The 22,702-nt window shown below is 43.8% G+C and overlaps 1 protein-coding gene across 5 annotated transcripts; it reads right to left on the minus strand.

Annotated features, from left to right (window-relative positions):
• Positions 1-157: 157 nt before the first annotated feature.
• LOC115415821 (transcription factor jun-D-like) lies at positions 158-5,441 on the minus strand. Of its 5 annotated transcripts, none has more exons than XM_030129465.1 (4): positions 4,959-5,154; positions 4,886-4,898; positions 2,747-3,516; positions 158-1,260 (listed from the first exon to the last, which is right to left on the minus strand). In XM_030129465.1, exons 3-4 carry the CDS (start codon positions 3,500-3,502, stop codon positions 1,078-1,080), a joined length of 939 nt encoding a protein of 312 aa, XP_029985325.1. In that variant the 5' UTR covers positions 3,503-3,516; positions 4,886-4,898; positions 4,959-5,154; the 3' UTR covers positions 158-1,077. The 5 variants fall into 5 exon arrangements, with proteins under 5 accessions (XP_029985325.1, XP_029985322.1, XP_029985321.1 ...); XM_030129462.1 differs by having other exon boundaries at positions 4,886-4,928; XM_030129461.1 differs by having other exon boundaries at positions 4,944-5,154.
• Positions 5,442-22,702: the final 17,261 nt, after the last annotated feature.

Below are 22,702 nucleotides of genomic sequence, written 5' to 3' on the forward strand. Positions count from 1 at the left end.
TATAAACAGATAAAGTCATGCATCAGATGTTCGTGTGGAAACATCAATAAGACCATTAAATTACACAAGAAAAAATGTGACGTTAAACTGGAAAGAATTCAGCTGAAAGCCATCGATCGCATCATCAATAAAAGAACATTTAAAGGAAAGAAGCTGAAAACACTTTCCATATATGGAATAATGTTCTTTACCCGGCAACAACACATCCTTCTCTGTGATTGGTCGATTAAACAGTCAGCATCGTTAAACAGACGTCATGAATACGAAGCACGGGGACGTTTTCTTCGCTGTCGGACTGATCCGATCACGTCTGTTCTTCAATCCAGGCTCCGATTCTTCAGTTCAAACAAACACGTGAACAACACAAACGACGTCCAACACGAACTTCGCAAATCTGACAAAAAACAATCGGGATGTTCAAATAAATCTGAGCGTTCAAAGTTTGTGTTTGAAATCAAATAAAAACCACGCCCACACGCCATGTGAAAGTTTGAGAAAAAAAATCCAAACTCCGACAAAACCGAGCGGAAAATGTCGACTTGTACGACATTGTCCCCGATTTAAATAAAATCGGATTAAAATTGAAAAAAAAAGCCAAAAAAAAAGAACACCATAAAAACTGAAACAGTGTGAGTTGGGCGTCAGGAAGTCGTGGGTTTAGTTTCCAATCTCCACCAAAACGTACGTAAAGTATTAAAAGCTCAACAACAGCAGAAACACACAGTAAAACTATCGAAGCGGAACATGACGCTAACGTTTCAAACTATTTCCGTGAAAAAGAAAAAAACGCTGAAGGAAACAATCGGAGCCGAGCTGTGATTCGGTCGTTCCGATGCTAAATCCATCTTTCAGGATCAAAAGACTCCACGTGGAACGTCTCAAAATAAACTCCTGTTTCCTCCTGGGCCTCGGCTCCGCCTCTCTGGACGAAGACCCGCCCTTCTCCATTGTGTGATTGACAGCGTTCTTTGTGGGCGGAGCTCTGGCCGTCGCGGTTGAACCCAAGCAGCTGATTCGCTCTCCGCAGCCAAACTCCAAGCTCCGCAAGACACGCCTCCACCTACTAACCCCGCCTTCTCAGCAGCTGGAGTCTCCGCCCTCACCTCCTCTGGCCCCGCCCCCTCCAGCCTTGGAGCCAACGGCGATCTGGCAACCGTTGGTCACATGACTCATGACCTTCTGTTTGAGCGAAGCCACCTGTTCACGAAGGACGGAGGCAGTGGACGAAAGTTCGCAATTCTGAGACTTCAGGACTTTGACCTGTACACACACACACACAAATACACAAACAAACAAATACACACAAACACACACACAAACAGGAAGGATTAGTGACAGGTTGCACATGCTCAGATCGTCTCCTGGAATCACAGTAAAACATGAGCAGACATTAAAGCTTCAGAGGATCAGGAACTGGTTAGTGACTGGTTAGTGACTGGTTAGTGACTGGTTAGTGACTGGTTAGTGACTGGTTTGGTTAGTGACTGGTTAGTGACTGGTTAGTGTTTGGTTAGTGACTAGTTAGTGACTGGTTAGTGTTTGGTTAGTGACTAGTTAGTGACTGGTTAGTGTTTGGTTAGTGACTGGTTAGTGTTTGGTTAGTGACTGGTTAGTGACTGGTTAGTGACTGGTTTGGTTAGTGACTGGTTAGTGACTGGTTAGTGTTTGGTTAGTGACTAGTTAGTGACTGGTTAGTGTTTGGTTAGTGACTAGTTAGTGACTGGTTAGTGTTTGGTTAGTGACTGGTTAGTGTTTGGTTAGTGACTGGTTAGTGTTTGGTTAGTGACTAGTTAGTGACTGGCTAGTGTTTGGTTAGTGACTGGTTAGTGACTGGTTAGTGTTTGGTTAGTGACTGGTTAGTGTTTGGTTAGTGACTGGTTAGTGACTGGTTAGTGTTTGGTTAGTGACTAGTTAGTGACTGGCTAGTGTTTGGTTAGTGACTGGTTAGTGTTTGGTTAGTGACTGGTTAGTGTTTGGTTAGTGACTAGTTAGTGACTGGCTAGTGTTTGATTAGTGACTGGTTAGTGTTTGGTTAGTGACTGGTTAGTGACTGGTTAGTGTTTGGTTAGTGACTGGTTAGTGTTTGGTTAGTGACTGGTTAATGACTGGTTAGTGTTTGGTTAGTGACTGGTTAATGACTGGTTAGTGTTTGGTTAGTGACTGGTTAGCGTTTGGTTAGTGTTTGGTTAGTGACTGGTTAGTGTTTGGTTAGTGACTGGTTAATGACTGGTTAATGACTGGTTAGTGTTTGGTTAGTGACTGGTTAATGACTGGTTAGTGTTTGGTTAGTGACTGGTTAGTGTTTGGTTAGTGACTGGTTAGTGTTTGGTTAGTGACTGGTTAATGACTGGTTAGTGTTTGGTTAATGACTGGTTAGTGTTTGGTTAGTGACTGGTTAGCGTTTGGTTAGTGTTTGGTTAGGGGCTCGTTAGTGACTGGTTAGTGTTTGGTTAGTGACTGGTTAGTGTTTGGTTAGGGACTCGTTAGTGTTTGGTTAGTGTTTGGTTAGTGACTGGTTAGTGTTTGGTTAGTGACTGGTTAGTGTTTGGTTAGTGACTGGTTAGTGTTTGGTTAGTGACTGGTTAGTGACTGGTGGGACTGTAGATTCAAAGTGACTCTAAACTTACTCCACTTCCTGGTCATCTGGACCAGGTGACCTGGATCCTCCTAAACCGGACTCTGTGGACTTATGAGGTCTGTGGGTTTCTGAGGTGTGGGCGTGTCTGTGGGCGGAGTCTAGACTCACCTTCTCCTCCAGACGGGAGATCCGCTCCAGTTTCCGTTTGCGACACTTGGAAGCGGCGATGCGGTTGCGCAGCTTCTTGCGCTCGGCTTTGATTCGCTCCTGCGTCTCCAAGTCGATGGGCGACAGCGAGGGCGGGGAGGCGGGGTCTCCAGGTGGGTGGGGCACCTCGGGGACAGTCTGTGGGGCATCGAGGCGAGGAGCTCCGCCCCCTCCCCCTGCTCCTCCAGTGCCGTACCCCAGCTGCCCCCCCGCGTACCCCATCTGGGCGGGGCTGTAGCTGCTGAGGTTGGTGTAGACCGGCATGTCTCCGCCCATCAGGCCCCTCTGATAGGACGAGGGCGGCTGCGGTGACACGTGGCTGCCGCCCACCAGCTGGTTCTGCTTGTGCAGGTCGGCGAGCGCTTTGACGAAGCCGTCGGCGAAACCCTCCTGCTCATTGGTGGCCTGACCGCGGTAGATGAAGGTGGGGGCGGAGCCGGGGGCGGGGCCCTGGTTGGAGTGGATGATGAGGTGCTCCAGGTCGGGGGTCGTCAGCTTCAGCAGGTTCACGTCGGACGAGGACGCTGCCGGGGCCGCCATCAGGGAGCCGCCGGGGTTCCTCCCCCCTCCTGAGGCTCCGCCCCCCGCCCCACCCCCGCCAGGGAAGTGGTGGCCGCCGGCGGTCTTCTTAGTCATCAGCATCTTGTTGCCGGGGTAACGGTCGTAGTCCGGGACGTAGCCGGAGCCGGAGTCGTCGTGGTAGAAGGGCGTGTCCATGACAGGAAGTAAATCTGCAGCAGAGGATTAGAGTCAGATTAACCTGGAAATGAGCAGGACGTCCCAGATTAATGAGCAGCTGATGACAGCGTAACCACGGAGACAGAGGGGACAGAGGGGCGGGTCACACAGAGGGGGGCGGGTCACAGAGGGGGACGTTCCAGATTAATGAGGAGCGATGATCAGCTGATGACAGCGTAACCATGGAGACAGAGGGGACAGAGGGGCGGGTCACACAGAGGGGGGCGTGGATGGAACTGTGCACACTGAGCAACCGGCAACGCAACATGCAACAACACACACACACAACACACAACAACACACAACACACACAACAACACACAACAACACACAACACACACAACAACACACAACAAAACATGCAACACGCAACATAACACACAACACATGTATTGTGTTTTGTTGTGTGTTGTTGTGTGTTGTTGTGTGTTGTGTATTTCTCTGACTTGATCTACTTTCATTTTTCTCTTGTTTTTCATTCATTCTCATTTTCATCAGTTGCAGAGAAAATAAACCCTTTAATGGATGAAACATGTTCCTGTTCTAAAACCAACATGAGTGTGTGATTCAGAACCACAGGACCAGGACCTGAACTGGACCAGATCAGAACCACAGGACCAGGACCTGAACTGGACCAGATCAGAACCACAGGACCAGGACCTGAACTGGACCAGGACCTGAACTGGACCAGATCAGAACCACAGGACCAGGACCTGAACTGGACCAGATCAGAACCACAGGACCAGGACCTGAACTGGACCAGGACCTGAACTGGACCAGATCAGAACCACAGGACCAGGAACCTGAACTGGACCAGGACCTGAACTGGACCAGATCAGAACCACAGGACCTGGAACCAGACCTGGACCAGATCCACTACTGAACCTGTGTAATAAACACATTCAAACATTCCCATGTGCTGAACTGAACTGGATTCATCAGCTGTTTTTATTGGGTTTTTTATTTGTTTGGTTTTTTTGTTTGTTTGTTTGTTTGTTTTGTTTGTTTGTTTGTTTGTTTGTTTGTTTTCTCCATCTCACTTTTATTTTTTCACTCCGGATCGGATGAAAATCAATAATAAATCAAATATTTTTCCTGGTCGGTTTTAATCGGACATAAAGTCGTTTTCAAACACACATTTGGATCCATGATGAAACCGACTGAAGTGGATTCGAAAAAAGAAAAAGAAACCACACAAACGCGTCTTATTCCGGTCAAAGCCGATCAGATCTGATCAATAACCGAAGATCAGCCCAAACGGAACCGAAACCGAACAAACTTCATCCGTTTCACAGAGTTTTTCACCGATCGGACCAAACAGCGACCGATCAATAAGGATGGAAACGAGGCTGAAGTACTTACGGAACCGGAGGACCTGGGTCTAGAGGATCCGGGTCTGGAGGACCTGGGTCTAGAGGACCTGGGTCTAGAGGACCTGGGTCTGCAGGAGCTGGATGCGCAGCGGCGGCAGGAGGTGCGCGTGTGTCGGAGGCTGATCCCGGACTGAAGGAGGCTCCGCTGATCCGGGCTTTTACACTGACTGGATCCGGATCACTCTCAGGACCTGCTCTGACACCCGGACCCAGACCCAGTCCAGATGTTCAGACCACGGACCGGTCCACGGACCAGACTGGACCAGACTAGACCAGACCCGATCCGAACTGAACTGAACTGAACTGAACTGGGTGTCTCCAGCAGAGGGCGCACCGGACCCACCGGATTCGACCTGAACCCAGAGGAACCGAATCAGAGCCATGAGGTGACCCGGTACCAGTGGGACTCACCTGGAATCATCTGAGCAACGCCGGACGTGACGTCATTGTCTCCACCAGGTGGCGTTACACATCTGTTAAAGACGCAAAAGGTGGAAAAGAGCAGAAAGCCTGCAGTTAGAGCCCAGGCCTGGGTTCGGTTCTGTTCGGGTCTGGGACTCGAACGCCTCCATCTCCACCTGGTGGCTGGTTCAGGTACTGCTCATAAGCCCCGCCCCCTCCATAACAGTCTATGAGACTCAAACTCACACATTTTCCAGGTTTTTTAAGTCAATTTAATTTCATTGAGTGGATCTAAATGTTTCTGATGTAAATAATATTTAAGTTTTAACTCAAATTCTGTATTTACATAAATATTTCTATAAATACCATATTTCAGATTTTTCTCTTTATATTTTTCATTTACACTGGTGTGTTTGTTTGTTTGTTTGTTTGTTTGTTTGTTTGTTTGTTTTCCTTCTTTCTCTGTTTGTTGCTGCTGTTAACTGTGAAATGAGATCAATAAAGTTTAACAGATGACCTGATCAGGTGTCAGGTGATTGACAGCTGCCATGACCAACCCAGTGGCAGTGAACACCCCCCCCCCCCAGATTGGACTTTAGGTTCACAACACAAGAAAATACAGAAGACACTTAAACAGAACGAGGCTTTTCTTCAATTCAGTCACAGGAAAAATGAAAAACAAATACAAATAAACAAACAAATAAAATAATCACAGGTAACTGACATCGTAAATTTATGGAAAAACAGAAAGGTAACGATAACAAACATGATCTGATAGAGAATCAACCTCTGACCCCACATCGGCTTTGAGACGACATTCCCAGCGCTAATACTAATGCTAATGTTAACACTAATGCGAACACTGTCACTAATGCTAACACTATTACTATTGCTAACACTAATGCTAACATTAACACTAATGCTAACATTAACACCAATGCTAACAATAACACTAATGCTAACACTAACACTAATTGTAAAACTAATGCTAATGCTAACACTATCATTAATGCTAACATTAACACTAATGCTAACACTAACACTAATGCTAACATTAACACTAATACTAACACTAATGCTAACATTAACACTAATGCTAACACTAACACTAATGCTAACATTAGCACTAATGCTAACACTAATGCTAGGTGCTGTGTGTATCAGGAACACGTGGCGGTCTTGGTCCAGGGTCTGAGTTGGACCATGTGATGGTCCAGGAAGTGGTCCAGTAGGAGGCGGGATTCAGTGAGGCGTTTACAGTCCCTCAGGTTCATCTATTCATCTGAATAGTCCTGTGGTGCGTTCAGGTGACATGTGAGACGTAAACACACTCATTAGCAGGTTCTACCTCAGATGACGGTCAATGAATCCAGGTCCAGGTTCAACCTACGACAGACGAGCAACGAGGCGTTTGAGTGACTGTTTTATTCACCAGAAAACTACAAAACCATGCTATCTTCAACCAGAACCAGCAACCTTCAACTACAACCAGCAACCTGACCAGCAACCTTCAACCAGAGCCAGCAACCCGACCAGCAACCTTCAACTAGAACCAGCAACCTGACCAGCAACCTTCAACTAGAACCAGCAACCCAACCAGCAACCTTCAACCAGACCCAGTAACCTTCAACTAGAACCTTCATCCAGACCCAGAACCAGATCGGACCCCTGTAAACCAGTCTGTAGTGGTGGATTATCCCAGAACATTCAGAGTGTGTGAGGGAGCGTCTGTTCATGGATCTGTTTACAGCATGTTCATGGGGTCCTTAAACGCCTCATATGGTCAGAGCTTCACCACAGGCGGACCTGCAGGTGTTCATCTGGTCCTGGACCTGCAGGTGTTCATCTGGTCCTGGACCTGCAGGTGTTCATCTGGTCCTGGTGGTCTGGGCTGTGGTGTGTTTACAGGTCCACTAATGACTGGTTTCACTGTGGGTGATGCGTTCACTGAACACAAACAGAACACATTTAACACTGAGCAGCAGTAAACGGTCATCAGGAGGGAAAAGTGTTCAAATCTGGTCATGTTCCTCAGATTCCACCCATGGGACAGTTCCTGGTGTGGATTAAAGCTGCAGTGGCTCCATCTAGTGGTTGGACTGCATCACTGACACGAGAACAGAAAGTGTTGGATTCTGTTTGAGGTTCAGATGAGGAGATGTTTTACATGTTTCTGCAGGAACCGACAGCATGAACCCTGAGGTGTCCAGGTGAGTATATTAAACACACTTTAACCCTGTGGTGTCCAGGTGAGTATATTAAACACACTTTAACCCTCTGCTGTCCAGGTGAGTATATTAAACACACTTTAACCCTGTGGTGTCCAGGTGAGTATATTAAACACACTCTAACCCTGTGGTGTCCAAGTGAGTATATTAAACACACTTTAACCCTGTGGTGTCCAGGTGAGTATATTAAACACACTTTAACCCTCTGCTGTCCAGGTGAGTATATTAAACACACTTTAACCCTGTGGTGTCCAGGTGAGTATATTAAACACACTCTAACCCTGTGGTGTCCAAGTGAGTATATTAAACACACTTTAACCCTGTGGTGTCCAAGTGAGTATATTAAACACACTTTAACCCTGTGGTGTCCAGGTGAGTATATTAAACACACTCTAACCCTGTGGTGTCCAAGTGAGTATATTAAACACACTTTAACCCTCTGCTGTCCAGGTGAGTATATTAAACACACTTTAACCCTGTGCTGTCCAGGTGAGTATATTAAACACACTTTAACCCTGTGCTGTCCAGGTGAGTATATTAAACACACTTTAACCCTGTGGTGTCCAGGTGAGTATATTAAACACACTCTAACCCTGTGGTGTCCAAGTGAGTATATTAAACACACTTTAACCCTCTGCTGTCCAGGTGAGTATATTAAACACACTTAACCCTGTGCTGTCCAGGTGAGTATATTAAACACACTCTAACCCTGTGGTGTCCAGGTGAGTATATTAAACACACTCTAACCCTGTGGTGTCCAGGTGAGTATATTAAACACACTCTAACCCTGTGGTGTCCAAGTGAGTATATTAAACACACTTTAACCCTCTGCTGTCCAGGTGAGTATATTAAACACACTTTAACCCTCTGCTGTCCAGGTGAGTATATTAAACACACTTTAACCCTGTGGTGTCCAAGTGAGTATATTAAACACACTTTAACCCTCCGTTGTCCAGGTGAGTATATTAAACACACTTTAACCCTGTGGTGTCCAGGTGAGTACATTAAACACACTTTAACCCTGTGCTGTCCAGGTGAGTATATTAAACACACTTTAACCCTGTGGTGTCCAAGTGAGTATATTAAACACACTTTAACCCTCCGTTGTCCAGGTGAGTGTATTAAACACACTTTAACCCTGTGGTGTCCAGGTGAGTATATTAAACACACTTTAACCCTCTGCAGTCCAGGTGAGTATATTAAACACACTTTAACCCTCCGTTGTCCAGGTGAGTATATTAAACACACTTTAACCCTCCGTTGTCCAGGTGAGTATATTAAACACACTTTAACCTTCTGCTGTCCAGGTGAGTATATTAAACACACTTTAACCCTCTGCTGTCCAGGTGAGTATATTAAACACACTTTAACCCTCTGCTGTCCAGGTGAGTATATTAAACACACTTTAACCCTGTGGTGTCCAAGTGAGTATATTAAACACACTTTAACCCTGTGCTGTCCATGTGAGTATATTAAACACACTTTAACCCTGTGGTGTCCAAGTGAGTATATTAAACACACTTTAACCCTGTGGTGTCCAGGTGAGTACATTAAACACACTTTAACCCTGTGGTGTCCAGGTGAGTACATTAAACACACTTTAACCCTGTGGTGTCCAGGTGAGTATATTAAACACACTCTAACCCTGTGGTGTCCAAGTGAGTATATTAAACACACTTTAACCCTCTGCTGTCCAGGTGAGTATATTAAACACACTTTAACCCTGTGCTGTCCAGGTGAGTATATTAAACACACTCTAACCCTGTGATGTCCAAGTGAGTATATTAAACACATTCTAACCCTCTGGTGTCCAGGTGAGTATATTAAACACACTCTAACCCTCTGCTGTCCAGGTGAGTATATTAAACACACTTTAACCTTCTGCTGTCCAGGTGAGTATATTAAACACACTTTAACCCTGTGCTGTCCAGGTGAGTATATTAAACACACTTTAACCCTGAGGTGTCCAGGTGAGTATATTAAACACACTCTAACCCTGTGGTGTCCAGGTGAGTATATTAAACACACTCTAACCCTGTGGTGTCCAGGTGAGTATATTAAACACACTCTAACCCTGTGGTGTCCAAGTGAGTATATTAAACACACTTTAACCCTCTGCTGTCCAGGTGAGTATATTAAACACACTTTAACCCTCTGCTGTCCAGGTGAGTATATTAAACACATTTTAACCCTGTGGTGTCCAGGTGAGTATATTAAACACACTTTAACCCTGTGGTGTCCAAGTGAGTATATTAAACACACTTTAACCCTCCGTTGTCCAGGTGAGTATATTAAACACACTTTAACCCTGTGGTGTCCAAGTGAGTATATTAAACACACTTTAACCCTCCGTTGTCCAGGTGAGTATATTAAACACACTTTAACCCTGTGGTGTCCAGGTGAGTACATTAAACACACTTTAACCCTGTGCTGTCCAGGTGAGTATATTAAACACACTTTAACCCTGTGGTGTCCAAGTGAGTATATTAAACACACTTTAACCCTCCGTTGTCCAGGTGAGTATATTAAACACACTTTAACCCTGTGCTGTCCAGGTGAGTATATTAAACACACTTTAACCCTGTGCTGTCCAGGTGAGTACATTAAAAAACACTTTAACCCTGTGGTGTCCAGGTGAGTATATTAAACACACTTTAACCCTGTGGTGTCCAGGTGAGTATATTAAACACACTTTAACCCTCCGTTGTCCAGGTGAGTATATTAAACACACTTTAACCCTGTGGTGTCCAGGTGAGTATATTAAACACACTTTAACCTTCTGCTGTCCAGGTGAGTATATTAAACACACTTTAACCCTCTGCTGTCCAGGTGAGTATATTAAACACACTTTAACCCTCCGTTGTCCAGGTGAGTATATTAAACACACTTTAACCTTCTGCTGTCCAGGTGAGTATATTAAACACACTTTAACCTTCCGCTGTCCAGGTGAGTATATTAAACACACTTTAACCTTCTGCTGTCCAGGTGAGTATATTAAACACACTTTAACCCTCCGTTGTCCAGGTGAGTATATTAAACACACTTTAACCCTCCGTTGTCCAGGTGAGTATATTAAACACACTTTAACCTTCTGCTGTCCAGGTGAGTATATTAAACACACTTTAACCTTCTGCTGTCCAGGTGAGTATATTAAACACACTTTAACCTTCCGCTGTCCAGGTGAGTATATTAAATACACTCTAACCCTGTGGTGTCCAGGTGAGTATATTAAACACACTTTAACCCTCTGCTGTCCAGGTGAGTATATTAAACACACTTTAACCCTGAGGTGTCCAGGTGAGTATATTAAACACACTTTAACCCTGAGGTGTCCAGGTGAGTATATTAAACACACTTTAACCCTGTGGTGTCCAGGTGAGTATATTAAACACACTTTAACCCTGTGGTGTCCAAGTGAGTATATTAAACACACTTTAACCCTGTAGTGTCCAGGTGAGTATATTAAACACACTTTAACCCTGTGCTGTCCAGGTGAGTATATTAAACACACTTTAACCCTCTGGTGTCCAGGTGAGTATATTAAACACACTTTAACCCTCTGCTGTCCAGGTGAGTATATTAAACACACTTGAACCCTGTGGTGTCCAGGTGAGTATATTAAACACACTTTAACCCTCTGCTGTCCAGGTGAGTATATTAAACACACTTTAACCCTGTGGTGTCCAAGTGAGTATATTAAACACACTTTAACCCTCTGCTGTCCAGGTGAGTATATTAAACACACTTTAACCCTGTGGTGTCCAAGTGAGTATATTAAACACACTTTAACCCTCCGTTGTCCAGGTGAGTATATTAAACACACTTTAACCCTGTGGTGTCCAGGTGAGTACATTAAACACACTTTAACCCTGTGGTGTCCAGGTGAGTATATTAAACACACTTTAACCCTCCGTTGTCCAGGTGAGTATATTAAACACACTTTAACCTTCTGCTGTCCAGGTGAGTATATTAAACACACTTTAACCCTGTGGTGTCCAGGTGAGTATATTAAACACACTTTAACCCTGTGCTGTCCATGTGAGTATATTAAACACACTTTAACCCTCAGGTGTCCAGGTGAGTATATTAAACACACTTTAACCCTCTGCTGTCCAGGTGAGTATATTAAACACACTTTAACCCTCTGCTGTCCAGGTGAGTATATTAAACACACTTTAACCCTCTGCTGTCCAGGTGAGTATATTAAACACACTTTAAGCCTCTGCTGTCCAGGTGAGTATATTAAACACACTTTAACCCTCTGCAGTCCAGGTGAGTATATTAAACACACTTTAACCCTCTACTGTCCAGGTGAGTATATTAAACACACTTTAACCCTCTGCTGTCCAGGTGAGTATATTAAACACACTTTAACCCTCTGCTGTCCAGGTGAGTATATTAAACACACTTTAACCCTGTGGTGTCCAGGTGAGTATATTAAACACACTTTAACCCTGTGGTGTCCAAGTGAGTATATTAAACACACTTTAACCCTCCGTTGTCCAGGTGAGTATATTAAACACACTTTAACCCTGTGGTGTCCAGGTGAGTACATTAAACACACTTTAACCCTGTGGTGTCCAGGTGAGTATATTAAACACACTCTAACCCTGTGGTGTCCAAGTGAGTATATTAAACACACTTTAACCCTCTGCTGTCCAGGTGAGTATATTAAACACACTTTAACCCTGTGCTGTCCAGGTGAGTATATTAAACACACTCTAACCCTGTGATGTCCAAGTGAGTATATTAAACACATTCTAACCCTCTGGTGTCCAGGTGAGTATATTAAACACACTCTAACCCTCTGCTGTCCAGGTGAGTATATTAAACACACTTTAACCTTCTGCTGTCCAGGTGAGTATATTAAACACACTTTAACCCTGTGCTGTCCAGGTGAGTATATTAAACACACTTTAACCCTGAGGTGTCCAGGTGAGTATATTAAACACACTCTAACCCTGTGGTGTCCAGGTGAGTATATTAAACACACTCTAACCCTGTGGTGTCCAGGTGAGTATATTAAACACACTCTAACCCTGTGGTGTCCAAGTGAGTATATTAAACACACTTTAACCCTCTGCTGTCCAGGTGAGTATATTAAACACACTTTAACCCTCTGCTGTCCAGGTGAGTATATTAAACACATTTTAACCCTGTGGTGTCCAGGTGAGTATATTAAACACACTTTAACCCTGTGGTGTCCAAGTGAGTATATTAAACACACTTTAACCCTCCGTTGTCCAGGTGAGTATATTAAACACACTTTAACCCTGTGGTGTCCAAGTGAGTATATTAAACACACTTTAACCCTCCGTTGTCCAGGTGAGTATATTAAACACACTTTAACCCTGTGGTGTCCAGGTGAGTACATTAAACACACTTTAACCCTGTGCTGTCCAGGTGAGTATATTAAACACACTTTAACCCTGTGGTGTCCAAGTGAGTATATTAAACACACTTTAACCCTCCGTTGTCCAGGTGAGTATATTAAACACACTTTAACCCTGTGCTGTCCAGGTGAGTATATTAAACACACTTTAACCCTGTGCTGTCCAGGTGAGTACATTAAAAACACTTTAACCCTGTGGTGTCCAGGTGAGTATATTAAACACACTTTAACCCTGTGGTGTCCAGGTGAGTATATTAAACACACTTTAACCCTCCGTTGTCCAGGTGAGTATATTAAACACACTTTAACCCTGTGCTGTCCAGGTGAGTATATTAAACACACTTTAACCTTCTGCTGTCCAGGTGAGTATATTAAACACACTTTAACCCTCTGCTGTCCAGGTGAGTATATTAAACACACTTTAACCCTCCGTTGTCCAGGTGAGTATATTAAACACACTTTAACCTTCTGCTGTCCAGGTGAGTATATTAAACACACTTTAACCTTCCGCTGTCCAGGTGAGTATATTAAACACACTTTAACCTTCTGCTGTCCAGGTGAGTATATTAAACACACTTTAACCCTCTGCTGTCCAGGTGAGTATATTAAACACACTTTAACCCTCCGTTGTCCAGGTGAGTATATTAAACACACTTTAACCTTCTGCTGTCCAGGTGAGTATATTAAACACACTTTAACCTTCCGCTGTCCAGGTGAGTATATTAAACACACTTTAACCTTCCGCTGTCCAGGTGAGTATATTAAATACACTCTAACCCTGTGGTGTCCAGGTGAGTATATTAAACACACTTTAACCCTCTGCTGTCCAGGTGAGTATATTAAACACACTTTAACCCTGAGGTGTCCAGGTGAGTATATTAAACACACTTTAACCCTGAGGTGTCCAGGTGAGTATATTAAACACACTTTAACCCTGTGGTGTCCAGGTGAGTATATTAAACACACTTTAACCCTGTGGTGTCCAAGTGAGTATATTAAACACACTTTAACCCTGTGGTGTCCAGGTGAGTATATTAAACACACTTTAACCCTGTGCTGTCCAGGTGAGTATATTAAACACACTTTAACCCTCTGGTGTCCAGGTGAGTATATTAAACACACTTTAACCCTCTGCTGTCCAGGTGAGTATATTAAACACACTTGAACCCTGTGGTGTCCAGGTGAGTATATTAAACACACTTTAACCCTCTGCTGTCCAGGTGAGTATATTAAACACACTTTAACCCTGTGGTGTCCAAGTGAGTATATTAAACACACTTTAACCCTCTGCTGTCCAGGTGAGTATATTAAACACACTTTAACCCTGTGGTGTCCAAGTGAGTATATTAAACACACTTTAACCCTCCGTTGTCCAGGTGAGTATATTAAACACACTTTAACCCTGTGGTGTCCAGGTGAGTACATTAAACACACTTTAACCCTGTGGTGTCCAGGTGAGTATATTAAACACACTTTAACCCTCCGTTGTCCAGGTGAGTATATTAAACACACTTTAACCTTCTGCTGTCCAGGTGAGTATATTAAACACACTTTAACCCTGTGGTGTCCAGGTGAGTATATTAAACACACTTTAACCCTGTGCTGTCCAGGTGAGTATATTAAACACACTTTAACCCTCAGGTGTCCAGGTGAGTATATTAAACACACTTTAACCCTCTGCTGTCCAGGTGAGTATATTAAACACACTTTAACCCTCTGCTGTCCAGGTGAGTATATTAAACACACTTTAACCCTCTGCTGTCCAGGTGAGTATATTAAACACACTTTAAGCCTCTGCTGTCCAGGTGAGTATATTAAACACACTTTAACCCTCTGCAGTCCAGGTGAGTATATTAAACACACTTTAACCCTCTACTGTCCAGGTGAGTATATTAAACACACTTTAACCCTCTGCTGTCCAGGTGAGTATATTAAACACACTTTAACCCTCTGCTTTCCAGGTGAGTATATTAAACACACTTTAAGCCTCTGCTGTCCAGGTGAGTATATTAAACACACTTTAACCCTCTGCTGTCCAGGTGAGTATATTAAACACACTTTAACCCTCTGCTGTCCAGGTGAGTATATTAAACACACTTTAACCCTCCGGTGTCCAGGTGAGTATATTAAACACACTTTAACCCTGTGCTGTCCAGGTGAGTATATTAAACACACTTTAACCCTGTGCTGTCCAGGTGAGTATATTAAACACACTTTAACCCTCTGCTGTCCAGGTGAGTATATTAAACACACTTTAACCCTGTGGTGTCCAGGTGAGTATATTAAACACACTTTAACCCTCCGTTGTCCAGGTGAGTATATTAAACACACTTTAACCTTCTGCTGTCCAGGTGAGTATATTAAACACACTTTAACCCTGTGGTGTCCAGGTGAGTATATTAAACACACTTTAACCCTGTGCTGTCCAGGTGAGTATATTAAACACACTTTAACCCTCAGGTGTCCAGGTGAGTATATTAAACACACTTTAACCCTCTGCTGTCCAGGTGAGTATATTAAACACACTTTAACCCTCTGCTGTCCAGGTGAGTATATTAAACACACTTTAACCCTCTACTGTCCAGGTGAGTATATTAAACACACTTTAACCCTCTGCTGTCCAGGTGAGTATATTAAACACACTTTAACCCTCTGGTGTCCAGGTGTGTATATTAAACACACTGTAACCCTCTGCTGTCCAGGTGAGCATATTAAACACACTTTAACCCTCTGCAGTCCAGGTGAGTATATTAAACACACTTTAACCCTCTGCTTTCCAGGTGAGTATATTAAACACACTTTAAGCCTCTGCTGTCCAGGTGAGTATATTAAACACACTTTAACCCTGTGCTGTCCAGGTGAGTATATTAAACACACTTTAACCCTCTGCTGTCCAGGTGAGTATATTAAACACACTTTAACCCTCTGGTGTCCAGGTGAGTATATTAAACACACTTTAACCCTCTGCTGTCCAGGTGAGTATATTAAACACACTTTAACCCTCTGGTGTCCAGGTGAGTATATTAAACACACTTTAACCCTGTGCTGTCCAGGTGAGTATATTAAACACACTTTAACCTTCTGCTGTCCAGGTGAGTATATTAAACACACTTTAACCCGGTGGTGTCCAGGTGAGTATATTAAACACACTTTAACCCTGTGCTGTCCAGGTGAGTATATTAAACACACTTTAACCCTGTGGTGTCCAGGTGAGTATATTAAACACACTTTAACCCTCTGGTGTCCAGGTGAGTATATTAAACACACTTTAACCCTGTGCTGTCCAGGTGAGTATATTAAACACACTTTAACCCTCTGGTGTCCAGGTGAGTATATTAAACACACTTTAACCCTCTGCTGTCCAGGTGAGTATATTAAACACACTTTAACCCTCTGGTGTCCAGGTGAGTATATTAAACACACTTTAACCCTGTGCTGTCCAGGTGAGTATATTAAACACACTCTAACCCTGTGCTGTCCAGGTGAGTATATTAAACACACTTTAACCCTCTGCTGTCCAGGTGAGTATATTAAACACACTTTAACCCTCTGGTGTCCAGGTGAGTATATTAAACACACTTTAACCCTGTGCTGTCCAGGTGAGTATATTAAACACACTTTAACCTTCTGCTGTCCAGGTGAGTATATTAAACACACTTTAACCCTGTGGTGTCCAGGTGAGTATATTAAACACACTTTAACCCTGTGCTGTCCAGGTGAGTATATTAAACACACTTTAACCCTCTGCTGTCCAGGTGAGTATATTAAACACACTTTAACCCTCTGGTGTCCAGGTGAGTATATTAAACACACTTTAACCCTGTGCTGTCCAGGTGAGTATATTAAACACACTCTAACCCTGTGCTGTCCAGGTGAGTATATTAAACACACTTTAACCCTCTGCTGTCCAGGTGAGTATATTAAACACACTTTAACCCTCTGGTGTCCAGGTGAGTATATTAAACACACTTTAACCCTGTGCTGTCCAGGTGAGTATATTAAACACACTTTAACCCTGTGCTGTCCAGGTGAGTATATTAAACACACTTTAACCCTCAGGTGTCCAGGTGAGTATATTAAACACACTTTAACCCTCTACTGTCCAGGTGAGTATATTAAACACACTTTAACCCTCTGCTGTCCAGGTGAGTATATTAAACACACTTTAACCCTCTGGTGTCCAGGTGTGTATATTAAACACACTCTAACCCTCTGCTGTCCAGGTGAGTATATTAAACACACTTTAACCCTCTGCAGTCCAGGTGAGTATATTAAACACACTTTAACCCTCTGCTTTCCAGGTGAGTATATTAAACACACTTTAAGCCTCTGCTGTCCAGGTGAGTATATTAAACACACTTTAACCCTGTGGTGTCCAGGTGAGTATATTAAAACACTTTAACCCTCCGGTGTCCAGGTGAGTATATTAAACACACTTTAACCCTGTGCTGTCCAGGTGAGTATATTAAACACACTCTAACCCTGTGCTGTCCAGGTGAGTATATTAAACACACTTTAACCCTCTGCTGTCCAGGTGAGTATATTAAACACACTTTAACCCTCTGGTGTCCAGGTGAGTATATTAAACACACTCTAACCCTGTGCTGTCCAGGTGAGTATATTAAACACACTTTAACCCTGTGCTGTCCAGGTGAGTATATTAAACACACTCTAACCCTCTGCTGTCCAGGTGAGTATATTAAACACACTTTAACCCTCTGCTGTCCAGGTGAGTATATTAAACACACTCTAACCCTGTGCTGTCCAGGTGAGTATATTAAACACACTTTAACCCTCTGCTGTCCAGGTGAGTATATTAAACACACTTTAACCCTCTGCTGTCCAGGTGAGTATATTAAACACACTCTAACCCTGTGCTGTCCAGGTGAGTATATTAAACACACTTTAACCCTCTGCTGTCCAGGTGAGTATATTAAACACACTCTAACCCTGTGCTGTCCAGGTGAGTATATTAAACACACTTTAAGCCTCTGCTGTCCAGGTGAGTATATTAAACACACCCTGTGGGTGGAGCAGTTGGGGGTTAAGGCTCAGATGTGTTCAGGTGCAGTAGTTTTTCTGTGGAATGCTGAAGTTCTTTTTGTGCCAGATTGTGTCTTTTCTCTGTCGTCTGTTTCCTGTTGCCGCTCTAATCTGATGTTCAAACCTGTTCAGCTGGGATCAGACCGGTTGTGGAGGTACAACTGTGTTTCCACAGAAGTGTTGTTGTCAGCTTTGGATCAGTTGTAATCTGAAACACCTCCAGCCTTTTACCTGGAACAACAGCAGACACGAAGGTAAGAAATGACAAAATATGGTAGAAAAGCGGATATTAGATCAGAAACACAGTGTGTGTGTGTGTGTGTGTGTGGGGGGGGGGGGTCAGGAGTCTGTGATGGAACCATGGACAGTTTTACAGACAGTCTGTTCTGTCTGTGCGTTTACAGTCTGTTCTGTTTGTGCGTTTACAGACAGTCTGTTCTGTCTGTGCGTTTACATTCTGTTCTGTCTGTGCATTTACAGACAGTCTGTTCTATCTGTGCGTTTACAGTCTGTTCTGTCTGTGCATTTACAGACAGTCTGTTCTGTCTGTGCGTTTACAGTCTGTTCTGTTTGTGCGTTTACAGACAGTCTGTTCTGTCTGTGCGTTTACATTCTGTTCTGTCTGTGCATTTACAGACAGTCTGTTCTGTCTGTGCGTTTACAGTCTGTTCTGTTTGTGCGTTTACAGACAGTCTGTTCTGTCTGTGCGTTTACAGTCTGTTCTGTCTGTGCATTTACAGACAGTCTGTTCTGTCTGTGTGTTTACAGTCTGTTCTGTCTGTGCATTTACAGACAGTCTGTTCTGTCTGTGCGTTTACAGTCTGTTCTGTCTGTGCATTTACAGACAGTCTGTTCTGTTTGTGCGCTTACAGACAGTCTGTTCTGTCTGTGCGTTTACAGTCTGTTCTGTTTGTTCGTTTACAGACAGTCTGTTCTGTCTGTGCGTTTACAGTCTGTTCTGTCTGTGCATTTACAGACAGTCTGTTCTGTCTGTGCGTTTACAGTCTGTTCTGTCTGTGCGTTTACAGACAGTCTGTTCTGTCTGTGCGTTTACAGTCTGTTCTGTCTGTGCGTTTACAGACAGTCTGTTCTGTTTGTGCGTTTACAGACAGTCTGTTCTGTCTGTGCGTTTACAGTCTGTTCTGTCTGTGCGTTTACAGACAGTCTGTTCTGTTTGTGCGTTTACAGACAGTCTGTTCTGTCTGTGCGTTTACAGTCTGTTCTGTCTGTGCATTTACAGACAGTCTGTTCTGTCTGTGCGTTTACAGTCTGTTCTGTCTGTGCGTTTACAGACAGTCTGTTCTGTCTGTGCGTTTACAGTCTGTTCTGTCTGTGCGTTTACAGACAGTCTGTTCTGTTTGTGCGTTTACAGACAGTCTGTTCTGTCTGTGCGTTTACAGTCTGTTCTGTTTGTGCGTTTACAGACAGTCTGTTCTGTTTGTGCGTTTACAGACAGTCTGTTCTGTCTGTACATTTACAGTCTGTTCTGTTTGTGCGTTTACAGACAGTCTGTTCTGTCTGTGCGTTTACAGTCTTTTCTGTTTGTGCGTTTACAGACAGTCTGTTCTGTCTGTGTGTTTGCAGTCTGTTCTGTCTGTGCATTTACAGACAGTCTGTTCTGTTTGTGCGTTTACAGACAGTCTGTTCTGTCTGTGCGTTTACAGTCTGTTCTGTCTGTGCATTTACAGACAGTCTGTTCTGTCTGTGCGTTTACAGTCTGTTCTGTCTGTGCGTTTACAGACAGTCTGTTCTGTCTGTGCGTTTACAGTCTGTTCTGTCTGTGCGTTTACAGACAGTCTGTTCTGTTTGTGCGTTTACAGACAGTCTGTTCTGTCTGTGCGTTTACAGTCTGTTCTGTTTGTGCGTTTACAGACAGTCTGTTCTGTTTGTGCGTTTACAGACAGTCTGTTCTGTCTGTACATTTACAGTCTGTTCTGTTTGTGCGTTTACAGACAGTCTGTTCTGTCTGTGCGTTTACAGTCTTTTCTGTTTGTGCGTTTACAGACAGTCTGTTCTGTCTGTGTGTTTGCAGTCTGTTCTGTCTGTGCATTTACAGACAGTCTGTTCTGTCTGTGCGTTTACAGTCTGTTCTGTCTGTGCATTTACAGACAGTCTGTTCTGTCTGTGCGTTTACAGTCTGTTCTGTCTTTGCATTTACAGACAGTCTGTTCTGTCTGTGCGTTTACAGTCTGTTCTGTTTGTGCGTTTACAGACAGTCTTTTCTGTCTGTGCGTTTACAGTCTGTTCTGTCTGTGCGTTTACAGACAGTCTTTTCTGTTTGGGCATTTACAGTCTGTTCTGTCTGTGCATTTACAGTCTGTTCTGTCTGTGCGTTTACAGACAGTCTGTTCTGTCTGTGCGTTTACAGTCTGTTCTGTCTGTGCATTTACAGACAGTCTGTTCTGTCTGTGCATTTACAGTCTGTTCTGTCTGTGCGTTTACAGACAGTCTTTTCTGTTTGTGCATTTACAGACAGTCTGTTCTGTCTGTGCGTTTACAGTCTGTTCTGTTTGTGCGTTTACAGTCTGTTCTGTTTGTGCGTTTACAGACAGTCTGTTCTGTCCGTGCGTTTACAGTCTGTTCTGTCTGTGCATTTACAGACAGTCTGTTCTGTCTGTGCGTTTACAGTCTGTTCTGTCTGTGCGTTTACAGTCAGTCTGTTCTGTCTGTGCGTTTACAGTCTGTTCTGTTTGTGCGTTTACAGACAGTCTGTTCTGTTTGTGCATTTACAGTCTGTTCTGTCTGTGCATTTACAGTCTGTTCTGTCTGTGCGTTTACAGACAGTCTGTTCTGTCTGTGCGTTTACAGTCTGTTCTGTTTGTGCGTTTACAGACAGTCTGTTCTGTCTGTGCGTTTACAGTCTGTTCTGTCTGTGCATTTACAGACAGTCTGTTCTGTCTGTGCATTTACAGTCTGTTCTGTCTGTGCGTTTACAGACAGTCTTTTCTGTTTGTGCATTTACAGACAGTCTGTTCTTTCTGTGCGTTTACAGTCTGTTCTGTTTGTGCGTTTACAGTCTGTTCTGTCTGTGCGTTTACAGTCTGTTCTGTCTGTGCATTTACAGACAGTCTGTTCTGTCTGTGCGTTTACAGTCTGTTCTGTCTGTGCGTTTACAGACAGTCTGTTCTGTCTGTGCGTTTACAGTCTGTTCTGTCTGTGCATTTACAGACAGTCTGTTCTGTCTGTGCGTTTACAGACAGTCTGTTCTGTCTGTGCATTTACAGTCTGTTCTGTCTGTGCATTTACAGACAGTCTGTTCTGTCTGTGCGTTTACAGTCTGTTCTGTTTGTGCGCTTACAGACAGTCTGTTCTGTCTGTGCGTTTACAGTCTGTTCTGTCTGTGCGTTTACAGACAGTCTGTTCTGTTTGTGCGTTTACAGTCTGTTCTGTCTGTGCGTTTACAGACAGTCTGTTCTGTCTGTGCGTTTACAGTCTGTTCTGTCTGTGCGTTTACAGTCTGTTCTGTTTGTGCGCTTACAGACAGTCTGTTCTGTCTGTGCGTTTACAGTCTGTTCTGTTTGTGCGCTTACAGACAGTCTGTTCTGTCTGTGCGTTTACAGTCTGTTCTGTCTGTGCGTTTACAGTCTGTTCTGTCTGTGCGTTTACAGTCTGTTCTGTTTGTGCGCTTACAGACAGTCTGTTCTGTCTGTGCGTTTACAGTCTGTTCTGTTTGTGCGCTTACAGACAGTCTGTTCTGTCTGTGCGTTTACAGTCTGTTCTGTTTGTGCGTTTACAGTCTGTTCTGTTTGTGCGTTTACAGACAGTCTGTTCTGTCTGTGCGTTTACAGTCTGTTCTCTCTGTGCATTTACAGACAGTCTGTTCTGTCTGTGTGTTTACAGTCTGATCTGTCTGTGCGTTTACAGACAGTCTGTTCTGTCTGTGCGTTTACAGTCTGTTCTGTCTGTGCGTTTACAGACAGTCTGTTCTGTCTGTGCGTTTACAGACAGTCTGTTCTGTCTGTGCATTTACAGTCTGTTCTGTCTGTGCATTTACAGACAGTCTGTTCTGTCTGTGCGTTTACAGTCTGTTCTGTTTGTGCGCTTACAGACAGTCTGTTCTGTCTGTGCGTTTACAGTCTGTTCTGTCTGTGCGTTTACAGACAGTCTGTTCTGTTTGTGCGTTTACAGTCTGTTCTGTCTGTGCGTTTACAGACAGTCTGTTCTGTCTGTGCGTTTACAGTCTGTTCTGTCTGTGCGTTTACAGTCTGTTCTTTTTGTGCGCTTACAGACAGTCTGTTCTGTCTGTGCGTTTACAGTCTGTTCTGTTTGTGCGCTTACAGACAGTCTGTTCTGTCTGTGCGTTTACAGTCTGTTCTGTTTGTGCGCTTACAGACAGTCTGTTCTGTCTGTGCGTTTACAGTCTGTTCTGTCTGTGCGTTTACAGTCTGTTCTGTTTGTGCGCTTACAGACAGTCTGTTCTGTCTGTGCGTTTACAGTCTGTTCTGTTTGTGCGCTTACAGACAGTCTGTTCTGTCTGTGTGTTTACAGTCTGTTCTGTCTGTGCATTTACAGTCTGTTCTGTCTGTACGTTTACAGACAGTCTTTTCTGTTTGTGCATTTACAGACAGTCTGTTCTGTCTATGCGTTTACAGTCTGTTCTGTTTGTGCGTTTACAGACAGTCTGTTCTGTCTGTGCGTTTACAGTCTGTTCTGTCTGTGCATTTACAGACAGTTTGTTCTGTCTGTGCGTTTACAGTCTGTTCTGTCTGTGCGTTTACAGACAGTCTGTTCTGTCTGTGCG

This window comes from Sphaeramia orbicularis, unplaced genomic scaffold, assembly GCF_902148855.1.
Source record: "Sphaeramia orbicularis unplaced genomic scaffold, fSphaOr1.1, whole genome shotgun sequence".
Classification (NCBI taxonomy): domain Eukaryota; kingdom Metazoa; phylum Chordata; class Actinopteri; order Kurtiformes; family Apogonidae; genus Sphaeramia; species Sphaeramia orbicularis.

What these genes read in the sequence shown, in the direction of transcription:
- LOC115415821 (XM_030129460.1), bottom strand. An exon ending in TCTCCCGTCTGGAGGAGAAG is followed by an intron (nt 1,261 to 2,746) that starts GTGAGTCTAGAC and finishes GTGTGTGTACAG; the next exon opens with GTCAAAGTCCTGAAGTCTCA.